Source organism: Pithys albifrons, chromosome 3 (genome assembly GCF_047495875.1).
Source record: "Pithys albifrons albifrons isolate INPA30051 chromosome 3, PitAlb_v1, whole genome shotgun sequence".
In the NCBI taxonomy this organism is placed as follows: Eukaryota; Metazoa; Chordata; class Aves; order Passeriformes; family Thamnophilidae; genus Pithys; species Pithys albifrons.
In genome coordinates this window covers 66070070-66085613 of record NC_092460.1, presented here as the reverse complement: position 1 = coordinate 66085613, position 15544 = coordinate 66070070, and the positions used below count along the sequence as shown (strand labels likewise).

The following is a 15544-nucleotide window of genomic DNA, read 5'->3' as shown; positions in this document are numbered from 1 at the left end:
AAGAATTGAAACTGATCTCCAAGTCTAGTGAAAAACAACCCAAATCAATTTGTGGATGTTGAAGTCTGGATTGTGTTCTGAATTTTATTTCTACTTTTGTCACTTTGTTCTTTACATCTTCCTTTGTGAAAAACTTGTACTTTCAAAAAAGTTATGGCTAGGAAATGAAGCAGAATGACTGAGCAATGCCCAGACCCACTAGTATTAACCAGTCAGGCTGGGCTACTGATTCAAAAGTTTGCTAGGAAGACCACTTTGACCAAGAAAAAGCAATAAGTTGACTACAGTCCTCCTGGGTTGTCCAGATATAGGCCACAGGCTTCACAGGTAGGAACTGCAGTAATGCTCATCCATGTTGAGGTAGTCCTGCCCAGAAAGGAGAAGGACAGAGAGGAGGGGAAGAGAGATTGACTGTCATTATAATGCAAGGTCACAGAACAATTTAATTGTAGAAACAATCTCAGACTCATTGAATAGTCCAGGTTGGAAGTGACCTCAAAAGATAATCTGGTCCAACCTTACAAGGGAAAGGGATTACTGAGCACTGTTCAATTGCATCTTTAAAACTTCCAGTGATTACCCCATCTCTGGGGAAGTTGTTCCAGTGAATGATTGCCCTCATTGTAAAAATGTCTTTCTTATATTGAGATTAAACCTCTTGCAGTGCAACTTATATCCATTGCCCCTCGCTTTTTTCCATGTGACTCCTTGTGAAGAGAGAGGCTCCATCCTCTTTGCAGTCACCCTGTGATGAGGTTCCCCCCCGAGCATTCTCTTCTTCAGGGAGATGAACCTCCTTCAGTCCTTTCTCACACGGCTGTTTCTCCAGCCCTTTGATCATCTTTGTAGCCCTCTTTTGGATTCTCTCCAGTCTGTTCACATCTTTCTTGAATTGTGGAGGCCAAAATTGGCTCTCCAGGTGCAGCCTGAGAAGCACTGAGCAGAGTAGGATAATCGCATCTCTGTCTCAGCTAGTAATGTCCCTGTGGATGTAGCCCAGGATCTGATTTACCTTCATTGCTTGTTTGCCAGAAGCCCCAGGTCCCTTTCAGCAAGGCTGCTCACTGGCCACAAATGCTTTGGTTATTCTGTCCCAGGTACAGGATTTTGCACCTGTCATTGTTAATCTCCATACAGTTCCTGCTAGCTCACTCTTCCAGCCTGTCCACATCTCCAACATGGCTTACCCTTACCACCTCACCACTCTGATTGGTGTCATCAGCAAACATGGGGACAGTGCTGTCAATTCCATCATCCAGATAATTTATGAAGATATTGACAGTGTAGGGTCCAGTACTGACCCCTGGGAGTCCCCACTAGTGACAGGCTGCCTCCCTGAGTAAAAACCATTGATCACTCTCCTCTGTTAGCCCATTTCCTACCTATCTCACAGGCCACCTATCTGATCTGTATCTTGTCAGCTTGTCCAGGAGAAGGAGAAGGCTGTGTGAAACAGTGTCAAAACCAGTTTACTCTGGCTCCAGATCTGACTGAATACTTACTTGAACTGTACAGCTCTGAACACAGCTCACACAAAACTTGCTCTGACATTGGCTAGAAAATTGCGTGTTTAGATGTTTAAGAACATCTGGGGGGAGGGAGGAGGCAGTCCAGGGTTGGTAAAACAACTAGGCCAACCTGAGACAATGCCTCAGATACGAATCTACTTGCATGCATCTCTGTTACCTATAAAATGTATCAAGCTAGATTACGAAAAAAGACAGCATGACATTATAACAAATCAAATTAATGACCTAAAACCCCCATACTTTTGAGATTTCATACAAGTCAAAACAATTTACTTTGCTTTGTATTTTATTTTCTCTTTCTTAAAACTTACTAATTTTCACACCCTTACTTTGCCATGTTTGGCAACCAGCTCTACAGGCCAAGTGGCATATTATCAGGGTGTTCTGCATACTATCCAGAAAGCTGTGACCCTAAGTTGTAATGGAGGTCACTTTAGAAGTAAAAAAAGAAGACAGAGATGTAAAATAGAAAGTTCAAAGAACTTAAAAGCTTTATCATTTTTCTTCAGATGGTTACTGGCTACTAATATTTCAGCAGTCCTGAGAACTCACACTATCAGGGTTTCATTCTATTGTGCTCCACACAAACTTTAAAAATGTTTCTGACACCCAAAGTACACCATCAAAGCACTGTAAAATAAGAAGGGGGACAAGACAGGCAAGATTCTACTCAATGAGAAGATGATAGGGTAATGGCTATGCCTTAGGCATAGCTTGTGTCAGTCCTGCTCAATTCCAGTGTAAGCTGAAAAGCTTCAGCCTAGATTCTATGATGAGAACACCAAGTAACAACAGTGACATAAACATACCAGCTGATTTTTACAACAGCTTCCACTGCAAAGGCAATGTCTACATAATTATGGTTTGATGGAAGAAAGAGAAACAATGCAAATAACTGGAATTTGCATTACTTACACAAAAATACCGTGCAGAGAAAGGATGGCATGAGAGTCACTCCTTAATAAATTCTTCTGTAGATATACCACAATTCCCACATAATCTCTCATACACTCTTCAATCCACTTTAACTATGCATAGTAATATTGAAAACATTTCCCTAACTGTGTTTGGCAACATATTCTGCTATGTGTTGTGATACTCCATCCTTGCTACCTGCAACACTAGTGTAAATCGACATTAATTGTTACCGTGCAAGATACTAAAGCATTTTATAGTTTTCTTTTCATGGCAGAACTATATCAGGATAACTTTCCAGCTGCATCTGACATCTGTTTTCTGAGACTAAGTCAAACTATGCTCATAAATACATAAAGTTCTTCATCTTACAGGAAGAGAGAGATCAAGGAATCAATCCTGGCTTTATCACTTATAACTTTTAAATCACATTCATGGTAAATCTGCTCCCTTGCTAACATAAAACATTGTTTGCCTTTTAATTTTTCTAATCTGTACTTGTATTCCCTGCAGAGCTCAGTACTGCCAATACGTAACATAGGAGTACAATTGCTACCTATTTGCACACACATAGGCAAGAGGATGGAAATACAGAGAAATTAAATGCTCATGTATAACTTTGTACAGTACTTCCAAACTTCAATAGAAAGACAAAGTGTTTGCTTCTCCACAATAAGAGCTGAGCAACACTGTCTTCTAGCAAAACACTGTCCCAGCTAATGAAGGACTTCAGAAGCAACTCCTTTTTGCTAAGCAAGCACCAGCAGCATCCCTGCCCTGAGGCATTCTGATTTGTCATCACCAATTCAAGTTGGAAATCTAAACCCATTTTGGAACTTGTCTTCTGCAAGGGGACTGCTCAACAGCACACATGGCTTGATTCAGATTCTAACAGAATGAGATACCAGTACATTATTTATAAAACCAGAAATGTTTAATCAGAATGACTGATGTAGCAGCACTGCAGAAGTAGACTTATAAACATGAACAAACGCATGAGTTTAATCCAGCCAGACTTTTGAGTAAAACAGCCTCAAAATAAGCTACATGCCCAAATCTGGGATGAGAAAAATATCTGTATGAAAACTGTAGCACAAGCACATCAGGTTCTTTTGTGAACATTTATGCTCCCTTTCATTATACCACATTATCGTGGTCCACTGAGACAGAATAGATTATCTAAAGCCTTAGCCTGTAGTAGCATTGACATTAGTAATGAACAAAGTTGACATCCCAAGAAGAGCTAGGATTCTTTAAATATAAGGAACTCTTCAAGGTATTTGAAAGGATTAAAAAGATACAGATCCAGCACATATACCACCAGGCACATGTGGCAATATTCAGCATAGTGCTTAGATAAGCAGAAAAAGCCAAAAGAATCCAAGGTCACATTAGGCTGTGAGTCTACCACAGCCACTGACAGTCACTTCTTAAGGGATACGTGGGAATAGACCAGAAGTATTATTACAGACATAACGCTCCTTCTCTCAAGGCAAAAAATTAATAAAAGTAACCATCTCCCATTATTCAATAAGCCCCTATCGACTACTAGAGATTACACCAGTCAATTCAATTTAGAGTCAGCTCCTTGTAAGCAGAACTGTTGGAATAACCAATGACTCCTTAAAAAACACAAGATACTGTTTATTTGTATCCAAAGGACTTGAGAAGGGAAGGGATTCAAAACAGTTCATGGTTCACACGCATGCTTATCTTCCTAAAGGTTTACAAATCTTTGGTTGATTAGGACATCCATAGCTGCTTTGGCCACTTTCACAGGACTTGTATCTTATGAGAACAGCAACTCTTTCTTTCCTGGGTACATGTGACTCATCACTGTACCATTTCCAGTTCTCATACCCAAGTTAAGCACACTCCTTATCTACAAATGCATGAAAAATTGCTAAAGCAGAGCACAGTCTCTAGAGTAGCACTTTATGGATTACTGAACAAAAATGAAGAAACAAAAATAAATGCGTAAAAGTAAAAAAAAACCCAACCACAATGCTGAGGGAATACTGCTTTCAAATTAATATATGCTAAGTTTACTCAGTATGGCTCACCAAGAAGATGAGAATGTCACAGACACATAGAATAGACACACAGAGTTAGTCTGAACAGGCTTTCCCCACGATTTACACTTACTGGTTTCATACTTACTCCCAGAAACTGTCAAACATACTATTTTTCCTTTTCACCAACTCTTGTTTCTATTACCACAGGGCTTTTAAACATAGTTCTAAAAGTGTGTATACTTTATTTTCTGAGACAGCTGTGAAACTGGTAGGCTCCTAGTAATTTTCAGAAAAGCTATTGCATACATAAAAGAAGCCTTACCCACTCACAGCAGTATACCATTGGAGTAGCATGAATAAAGTGATTGCTTGTAACACAAGCCAGGCATAAAAAGGGTGGTTGTTTGTTTTACAGTGCAATTTATTCCAATTCAAGAGTTTTATATGGCCTACCCTTTTACTACCAGTGGCAGAGGAGGTCAAAACTATTTCGGCCACATGAAAGCAAGAGAGGGAGTAGAAAACCAGGAGGAGACTACAGGTTGTTGCTCATTTGTGGCTGAGAAGTTACTAGAGCACTTAGAGGGTTTCAGTGCATTGAAGTGTCTCATTAAGAGACTTGCTATGCCTATCCTGTATAAATCCTGGGCAGATCCCAGACATTATGTTTGCCCTAAGAACAGGAAGCTCAAAACAATGCACATCTCAACAGGACAAGCAGACTCCTATAAATTCAGACAGTGAGTAGCTTCCCCACTCCCATCTTTTTTTTTCCCTCCTTTTTTAGCTTGCTGGAGGGGGGGAAATGGAGGATATATTAACGTCTTAAAAATTATCCAGTCTTTGGTACGATCCTGTTTCTGGCTTAGTTAACTAACAAACTACTTTAGTTTGATCAGATGTTTCCAGGTTCTCTCTCAAAACAGGTAACAAAATGCCACCATAGAAAACATTAGTGACAGGCTTTTAGAGAAAGTAACAAAGACACAAGGCAACAATGAAAATTCAGGCAGTGTTACCACCTACAAACAGAGTAACTCAGTCTCTTGAACAAACATGTTCTGCTGGCCTTTGTTTCTTCTTGGGATGAGATCAGCCAATGCAATTGTGTATCAAAGTAAGTTTTATACTTCCACCTACTTTAGGTACACCACAATGAGGAAATTCACTTTGTCAGAAACATCCAGGTTGCACATTGCTAGAAGTGCATACCAGGGAAGAAATCTGTGCCTACCTTATTTCTAGAATTTTCTCTAGCTGTTTTTTGGACAAAAAAAATACTAGAGCAGACTAGACTTGTGAACTCACAGAGTAGGGCTATTATGTCTTACTGAGAACACAATTTACTTTTATTTTAGCTTTAGGGTAAGTGTTACTTTTCAGGATCTGCTCAAGCTCTGTTTAAATGTCCCAGGTAACTGCAAGCCACATGGATGTAGAATGCAGTGGCTGGGGACAAACAGGAAATGTGACTCAACTGTCTTAAAGTCACTGCGAGCTCAGCATGCTACATACATAGCAGCTACAGTCAATTAATTAAATAACTCTAACTGCCATGGTCTGACCTTTCCTATAACAACAAGTAATTCCTAGATATCAAACTGCAGAATCATCTGCTTTGAAGCATCCTCTACCCTTTCTCACATCTGAGCCACCACATAGCTTATAAGAGTGACTGTGCCAGAAGTGGAACAGTTGGCAGGAAGAGTATTCTCTCAGCTGGGAGGGGAAGAGACCTGTCGCCAGTCTTATGCATTATTTGCTTCTATCTGTAGTTCATACAATTAATCTCCTAATTAATAAGAAGCTCAGAAAACAGAACTTGCAGAAAGTTCAGAAATCACATGCACATCCAGATTTCATAGAAAAATCCCAGCCTTAAAAACAATCTAGATCCCTCTTCTACACAAAATCATGCACAGAACAACTTTCTAACAACCAAACACTTCAGGGTATGAAGACACATCCTGCCTATCAACTAATTAATGTATTATGAGTAGGTTTTCATGTACTTATGTGGAGTAGGTGAACACAATATGCCATACCATAGCTATGCACAGTAAAGCATTAATTAGGTAACCCAGAGAATAAGTAACACTGGTAGCTCCAGGGATGTACAGCCAGAGGTTCCAGGCAGAAAGGCTATCCAGAAGGAATGCAAGGCACACTGCTCTTCTCCTTTTGCAGAAAGTGAATAGAAAGCTACTAGAAACACTATTGTACTCAAAAGACTTATCCTCTGAAGGGAGGTAGAAGGGATGTGTTACTGTGCTCCCTTCAAGCTAAAAGAAGCATGCAGACAAATTCACCAGATGGGCAAAACTGAGGCATAGGATAAGAGTTTAATTTCTATAAGTAAGTTTGTGATTAGGATAATACTTCATTTACATGGCTAAAAATTTATGTACTATGCTCCAAAACACAGTATCCTACACGAAGTGAGGGAAGAAAAACCAGAAAAATCTGGTTTTAAAACAAGCAACCAAATCCCCCAAATATAAAATTCCTTACATACTGTCTCAAAACCAGAAAAAGATATGGAGACAGACAAGAATCTAACTGTGGATCCATGAGCTGCAATTGCTGATTCCACGTCACACAAACTGCGTCACACAAACTGCGTCACACAAACTCCAGTTAACTTTACTGGTGTGAATTGCAGTAGCCAGTTGTCAATTGTGCCTACTTCTAAACAAACATGGAAAGCTGCAACTCTTGCTGAGGAAACATGGGATGGCTGCAGGCTTAAGACCTTCACTGCTCTGAAGAAAAGCTTAAATATATGCTGCAACTAGATAACTACAAAGCCTGGAGTAGAGAAGAAGGAGGAGAACAGAGATTGGGGTTTTTTTCTCCTCCAAGGCTGGTTTTAAATAAATGCTGTTCACATGAACAGTGGGCTATTTCAAAATGGAAAGATCCAATCTGTTTAGAAGTTACAACATAAAGATTTCAGTACTAGATAACAGTTTATATATGAGAAATGATTGATCTATGTTGCTAGGATAAGTTTCCTTCACACCGTTTTATTTATTTATTTATTTATTTATTTATCTGAGACAGAAATCTCTGACATGCCAAATTTTACAGTAGAGGGGAAAAAAAACAAACCAAAACTAAAAAAAAAAAAAAAAAAAACAAAAACGCAACCAAGCAAACTCAAAACTTTCCACAACATTTTCTGCAATAAGTGTATTTCAGTAGAAGAGATCACAGAAGGCAAGACAAAAATGATTGACCAGTTCACAGCAAGCATAAAGAAGAAAACACTAAAGCACATTATTTTATTTTCACTGCAAGAGAATAGGAATGTGTTTAGAGTCTGAGACTTAGTACTGTACGAGAGTAATATCTTAACTTATCAACCTTTTAAAGATCTGATGCTGACCAAACTACATATTTTTTACAAATTATTTCTGTAAAAAGCGTTGCCATACTGACAGGAAAGCAATGTTAAGTCTTGTTACCATCAGATAAAATCTTAGTATTTGGCTATTGAAGGACTGATTGCACACAAACTACTCGTGTCAAGTTACTTGAGTCAAACTGCTAGAAGATGCAGTCAGATAATACATTAAACTGTATTTTAAGTTTTAAAGAACTTCTAGCTTAAGACAAACAGAATTTAAAGCTAATATCGTAATGGTGAGTTCTATTTAAACACATTTAAAAGCAAAACTAAATTGGGAGCTGAAAACTTGAAAAAATACAGGCTAATACTTTATTTTTTTAAAGTCATGATTTAGCTTTGACTAGATAAACCCTGAAGGAGCCAATCCTCCTCCATTTTATTTTCCCCTTCCCATCCCAGTGACTCACATAACACGCCGCAAATAGAGTTTAGAGTCTGTTAAGATCTGTGGCATTTATGTGCCACAAGTACTGTCAAAGATTATAACAAAAATGGTATCAGGAAAGACACCAAAAAGTGCAAGTGGTACAGAGCAGGAAAAAAAAATTCAGAAGAGGAGCAGGCAATCATGGATACAAGTTAAACTATCGCAGTAAGTTTTAGATGATTTTTACATGAAACTCTAGTGAGAAGAAAAGCTACTTTACGATTTGCATGAGGCCCATGGAGTGGAAAATGTCTAATTCATTCTTGTTTCTAAAAATGAACACTGAAAAACCTCAATGCTTATATTATCTATACATGCCATGCTTGCATGATGAGTGTAATTCACAGTACTCAGGAAATCTGTGGGATAGGAGATGAGGAGGGAAGAGGAGACAGCAAGGATTGGAGACAGGAAGAAAGTCAACTGCAGCAGTCAAAAGGAGCAAAAAAGAGATAACACTTCTACACAAATATACCTCACATCACGTAACCACAGAAAAAATAACTGCAGTAATTGCCCTTAAAGACATTACATTCTCTGTGAATTTCCCTCTAAACAACTTGTTTATTTTCAAGACAAAAAGAATCTTCTCTACCACATTTTATTTCCTTCTTTTTAAAAATACTGGTACTAGCATTTAGTTTGTACAAACATTTAGTCATGGCTAAGAGCTAGAAACTTACCTCTGAGTACACTGGGATGTCTATAACCTTCTCTCATTCTACTTTGTACAGTGCCAGAACCCCTGAAACTAATCCAATAATAGTTCCAGTAGAGTACAAACATTTTATGGATAAGTATTTCAACTTTGTTTTCTCCAGCAGTAAAACTTGTTTTCTAGTACTTAAAGTAAAAACATCCAGAATATAAGTATCTCTAATGTAAATTCAATAAAATTTACAATGAACTTTACTACTGATGGTAATGTGAGAAAAGTTTCTCTATTGCTTTTAGAAAATGGCAAAACTCTGTGAAACAAAGGAAGTCAAGTGGAAGGTTTATTCACAGCACTGTGGGTGCTCCAGTCCACCCGGATCGGAAGACACGCAGCCAGTTTCAAACACGCACTGTTTGTAGTTTCTGTGATTACATAAACTATTCCATATTCATGAAATTGCTGGGTTTGCCTTAAAAGGTTATTTTTGCTTTGTGGACTGGGGAAAGGGTGTCGCCTTTCTTTCAGTTGGTCATGACATTCCCCCCTAGACATGTACAGGGGAGACCCCCCTGTACAAAGGTACAAACTGCCCTGTACAAAGATAAGACTTCTTCTGATAAGACGACATACTCCCTGTACCAAGGTATGATCCCTTGTACACAAGGGCTGCAAGGGAGGTCCTTGTTTTAGATACATTATCTTTTCCCTTACTGCGACAGGAGAGATTCCCTGGCATCAGGCCCAGACAGAACCACTCATAACTCCATGTTTCACCTATTTAATTTTTTTTAAACAGAATGAAAACTTTTTTTTTTTTTGTTAATAATAGCCTCCTCCTTCCCCTACCCCTCTACTTAGTTAATTTGCTTGTAATAAAACCTTGTTATGCATTTCTCACAGTAGGCTTCTTCCATACTGCATCACAATAAATAAAATAAGTTCCTAGTTTTTCCCTGGTAGACATAATTTTTCAACTACATACACAGACTATTAATGTATAGATGAGACAAGTACAATACCTGGCCTTCTCTTACTAAATATTTTCACTACAGGGCAATGAATCTGAAGTTAGCACTCTTCTGTTCAACAGCCACCCACAAATGCCTATAGGTATCAATCATGCTCTATCAGAAGAGTCAGGAGATTTAAATTGGTCCCTGGCACATCTTGGGGACATGTTCCATTGATGTTTGTGAGGAATGATGTCATGGTTCTCTATTAATTGTATTACCAGACACGTGACTCCTCCAGCCCTACCCAAGTCCTAATCCGTAGCATGCCCTTTTGCTGAAGTCACAGCTGCTTATCAGATGGGAATGTGGGCATGTGCCACTCTGTTCTGTTTTCCATGGAGGGAAACCCATGAATGCAGGCAGGGAGACATAATGAGTTCCAACAGGCATCTCATCTGAGTCACTGGGACACCTGGCCTGCTGGGAGCCCTGCTGAGTGCACCCTCCCTTCAGTACATGGTACCATCCATGGGCAAGGTCCAGCATGAACTTTAAATCCCATACCAACCGTACACATACGCCCTGCATGTTTCAGCCTCTCTCTTTATAGAACAGGGGTAGCAGAATGCTAATAAGCAATATTCACTAATTCAGAACAAAAAAAAAATATAAAAAAAATCAAAGTTGGCAAAGTTCTCAAGATTAATGCATAGAATGTGCCCATTCAGGTCAACAGACAGCGCAACTGAATACTGAGCATCAGAATAGGATGACTAAACCACATAGTTCTCACCTAAAAAAGCTTTCAGGACAACTCTTATGCAAGATATTTCTGAGAATTTCTAGTGGAACCAAAATAAAATCAGGTCAGTTTGTTTCAGTTTTTGTCTCTCCAGTGATGGAATCTGCCAAAGAGATGTTAATCTATGAAGTCAACTTTGAAACTTCACTGGGCAAAGACAGAGCTCCTTTAACCATACACAACTTTTTGCTCAGTGAGCAGAATCTGGCCTAAGGATGTTTACAACTGGTCCAAGTTGACTGGAATTCTGAAAATGCAGACTGGCCTCCAGAAAAATCTAGATCTAAACCAAGCCGTAATTCACATGCTATCGCTTTATCTGAATCCAGTGTGTATCTGAGAAGAGTTTTTTTGAGTGTGGATCTACTGCAAAAGTCACTCAGCACTTTCAACAGTCAGTGTGTCTTTGTCCTCCTAAAGGAGGTCTTCAGGTCTATTAGAATCCTTAAGTGTGCTTCCCATCACCTTCATTTTCTTTTCAAAGGATAACAACAGCACTGTACCTTGAACAATGGAAAGCCACAGATCATATGCCTACATCAAATATTTGCTTTTTGGCAATGCACTCTAAGATTTGCTTGCTGAAGAGTCTGTCTGTTTTACACTGGAGTGGCATGAGGCAGGACAGGTTCATATGATTACATCAGGTTGCATTCTCCAGACTGATGCAGTTCTGCAGCTTACTCTATTATTATACAGTGCACATACTGTTCTGAGATGGGACATCAGATATATTTAGAAAACAGAACTCCTGTCCAAGATATTTTATAAGTTTATTCAACAACACACCTGAAACAATATAAAAGAATTAAGGTATTTTCTGGGCTACCACACATCTCTGCCTACCTGCCGCTACGACCATATCAGGTCTCTCACAAACATACAAATTACCTACAAATCTTGAGGGATTTGAGGTGACCTAAAACATAACACTCAGTTTTGTCACCAAGGGGCTACATCTTTTTAAGCTCCTTTCCCCCCCTTAAGGATAATAGCTTAGTAGATAAGATGCATAATTAAATATCACAGCTTCCAAATGTACAAAACTAGAGACAACAGGCCACTGCCAGTCCCGAACACAGTCTTCCCAGTAATTTGGCAGAGGTGCTCCCAGTAATCTGGCAGAGGGGAATTTCTGTATGATGATGTAAACTACCACGGAACGGACCGGGTTATCTTTTAGTTAGATTTCCATTGAGGATCTTGGTACGGGTTTTGTTGTGTGCATTACCATTATAGTCTACATACATCAAATAAACACACTTCATAAATCTCACCTTAAATTTATCCATGAAAAATCACATTTGACTGCTTAGGTTTTACGCAGAAATGACTGGCTTAGTGGGAAAGAGGAAAGTACCCTATTTCTTTGGTCTTGACCTTAGCAAGGCTTTCAGCAGAATCACAGAATCAGTTGGATGGGAACTCCAGAGGCCAGGAACACAAACCAGCATTTTGAGAGAAACTACTCTTCTCCTCCACGTAAAGCTACATCTGGAGTACTATGCCCAGCTATGGGTTCCTGGGCACAAGAGAGACATCACCATGCCAGAAGTCCAGCAGAGTGCACTGAGATGATCACACTGCATCTGAGGAGAGGCTGGAGGAGGTCAGTTTGTTTAGCCTGGATACAACTACAATCTTCCAATAAATAAAGGGGCATTATAGAGAGACAGAGCCAAACCTTTACAGGCACACAGCAGATGCAATCACTTTCTGAAGTGGTAATACACAGGTCCCTATCAACCTCCACAAATGGGCTTCTACAAGTAGACTCTACACCCTCACAGAGCTCTGGGTCTACACACACCAGTCACAGTCAGGCCTTTACTTCACATTTGTCCTAATCGAAGTGTAGATGGCAGAATAAAATGCTAGATTATTAGGTAAAATTGGAATAAAACCTAGATTAACAAACAACATGGCAACAGTAGCCATTTATGAAAACAGAAAAATTATGTCTGTTGGTTTTATAGACACCACTTTGATCCATGGGATTTTGTATTCACCATCAAGAATTTCTGTATCAGGAATGTAAATTTACTATATTGCATTGATCTCAGTTTTATGGTATTTAATTTCTGTTTCTCATCATCAATAAGTACATTTTGCTATCATGGTTTAATGCTAATTGGTAGAAGGACACTACTAAACCCATACAAGTGCATGCACATGTAGGCTTATTTGTGTCAGCTTAACTGAGAAAAGAGGAATAGAACTTCAGCCCATTGATCAAAACTGAAACCTCATTTTCAGCAAAATTACATAACCACTGTTGTCATAAAACTTTAAAACTTCCTTTCAGTACAAGCCAAAACAAACAAACAAAAACATTCCACTGCCCACCTGTTCCATTCAGGGAAACACTGCAGGCACACAGGACATGCAAAAAGCAATTGCTTTTCTTATGAATCATGACATGTAGTTGGGAGAACAAGGAGAGCCCACACAATTTTTTCTTCTCACAGAGTTTGGCAAAGCAGAAGGATATATATCAAAACCTGAATGTTTCAGAGCATTGCTCAATCAAAAGCAAGAGATGATGAACTTCCAATTTTAATGTTGATGGAACTCAGACAAGTTAAGCACTTCATGTTATCACCTTCCAAGAATCTATATATGTAAAAGCCAAAATTTCAGTCTTTCAGGTTGGATGAAAGGTTTTTTCCTGCCTGCACAAAGATAAGCCATCAGAGTTCCTGACAGAAAAGTCAGGACCTAGTCTTATCATCAGAATATTAGCTAAATTCCCTTAAGGTAGGAAAATGAGGAAGTGGATAATTGGTAGTTTGTACTAGAGGGAACTGTACTTACAGGAACTAGCCTTCTCTTGCATGGATGAATAACATAATCCAATCTAATTCTGCCTTTGATGAAACCAACACCACCACAGTTTAAATAACTTTACATTCCTTGTCTACTTGGAGATACATGGTAAAAGAAAGAAGGAAGTGTGAAAAGGAACTACTAGCATTCTTCATGATGACCTACCAGGAAGAATACAGATTTTTTTTTAACTCAAGCACAAATTTGATAATAGATGCTACAACTGTCTCCTTCCAGTGGTAGGTATTGAAATGGGATTAAAGGAACAGATGATGTCTCTAACAAATCAATTTTCTACCTCTTACGAAAGCAATGTCATTTCCTAAAGTGAATCTACTGTTTTTATAACACTAATCTTTCCAATATCTTTTTTAAAAATAGCATATTCTTTTGCCCTTACCCCCCCCCCCAAATAAATTTATGGTAAGAAAGTACCTATCACAGAGAGATAAATTCAAATATATATATAAGCCCTTCCATACTTGTATCAGTATGGAATTTGAAATCCTTTTTCTAGTCAGTCTGGATTTACTGGAATAACACATATAGTTAAAAAAAAACTCCAACCAAAAAAACCTGCACCAAAACTAAACAAAAAAAACCCAACAAAACAAACAAACAAAAAACCATAAAATTCCCTCATCACCAGTATTTTTAACATAACCAGAAGATAGAAAACACAGTGTTATTGCAGTCCCACTTGGAGCAGTCTCTTGGCAAACGGGGTCCCTCATATTTTAAGCTCCTTAAAGACAGCCACCTTTCTGAAATTGCCACTCAGGAGGTTTCCAGTTCTCAAAGACATGGGTTTTGGGAGAACTTCTACCCTTATGACACGTATGACGCTTCAGCCAGAGTGTGTTATTCACGCTTAAGCAAAAGGAAACTTCATAGAGATTGGTTAGAGCAGCACCGCCGCCAGCAAGCGCTCACGCAGACACCTTCACCCACACTTGTCCCAGTTTAATTAAAGAAAAAAGCCTTCTCTCCTGTTTCTACCCCTCCCCGCCCCTTACCTTCCACCGATCGCCCGATGCTGTGCAAGTGGGTGATGGAGGGGTACGCGGCGTGAACTCCCTTCAGGTACTTCTCCAGCTCCTCAGTGTGGTGGTACTTGAAATCCAGCGTGGCCGCCACAGAAACCAGACAGAGGATGCCCACAACGTCCTGGAAAGAAATGGACGAACCGAACAGCCGTGGATGAACCTCCCTCCGCTGGACTGTCGCGGCGGCTGCAGCGCGGAGATCGCGCCCAGCCCGCGGAGGGAGCCCTCCCTCCCTCCTGCCGCCCGCACCGGGAGCAGGTGCCGCCCCGCTCCTACCCCAGCAGCCGCCCGCATGGTGCCGCAGCTCCTCCGCTACTGCAGCCGCACACCGGGCGGGGGCCGCCATCCCCCGCCACCGGCCTCGCCCTGCCCCTGACTGACACAGCCTCCATCCACTCAGGTCCCCCCGGCCCGCCCCGGGGTCCGGGGGCGGTGAGACATCCCTCCCCTTATGCCCTCCCCGCTTCCCGCCTCGCCAAAGGCTCTCACCTGCGCGGCACAGCCCTCACCCCGTCCGCCTTCCACCAGTCCCTCGTGGTTTGTTCGTCGTGTTTCTTACCGGAGGGGTAACCACCCCCTAACAAACAAAACCAAAAAACCCAGACCAAACCAAAGAAAAAACGCCACCCCCACCCAAACCCCCAAATCGGCCAGGGGCGCAAAAATTCACATTTTGACTTCTGGTGTTGTTTGCATTTGCAAGAAAGGTTGTTAAAATAAATCTCCTCACCCCCCGTGGGGTCCTGGGTTGTGATCAGGACGGCAGCACCTGGGACCCAGAGACAAAACCTTCCGCACACAGAGCGACCTGTGCGAGAATTTACCTGCATATTCAACAAAGTCTCTGCCTAGCGGTTTTTTGTTGTTGTTTTGAGTTTTTAATAGGCTTGTATTCACTTATTGAAATGATTGGATTCTAGCTACAGAATTAAGAGCCTTTTTTGGTACTGCACTAACCACA

General features: G+C 40.2%; 1 protein-coding gene across 2 annotated transcripts in view; it reads right to left on the bottom strand.

The window, feature by feature from the left end:
• The window catches only part of CPM (carboxypeptidase M), a 32710-nt gene extending 17760 nt beyond the window's left edge, over positions 1 to 14950 (bottom strand). Inside the window, exons 1-2 of one of the 2 annotated variants that reach the window (XM_071552252.1) lie at positions 14860 to 14950; positions 14554 to 14704 (exon numbers count right to left, since the gene is read on the bottom strand). In XM_071552252.1, coding sequence (XP_071408353.1) covers positions 14554 to 14704; positions 14860 to 14877 — 169 coding nt within the window. In that variant the 5' untranslated portion in view covers positions 14878 to 14950. Of the gene's footprint in view, positions 1 to 14553; positions 14705 to 14859 lie in introns of those variants that run through there. The other variant, XM_071552253.1, reaches the window with a different exon arrangement.
• Positions 14951 to 15544: the final 594 nt, after the last annotated feature.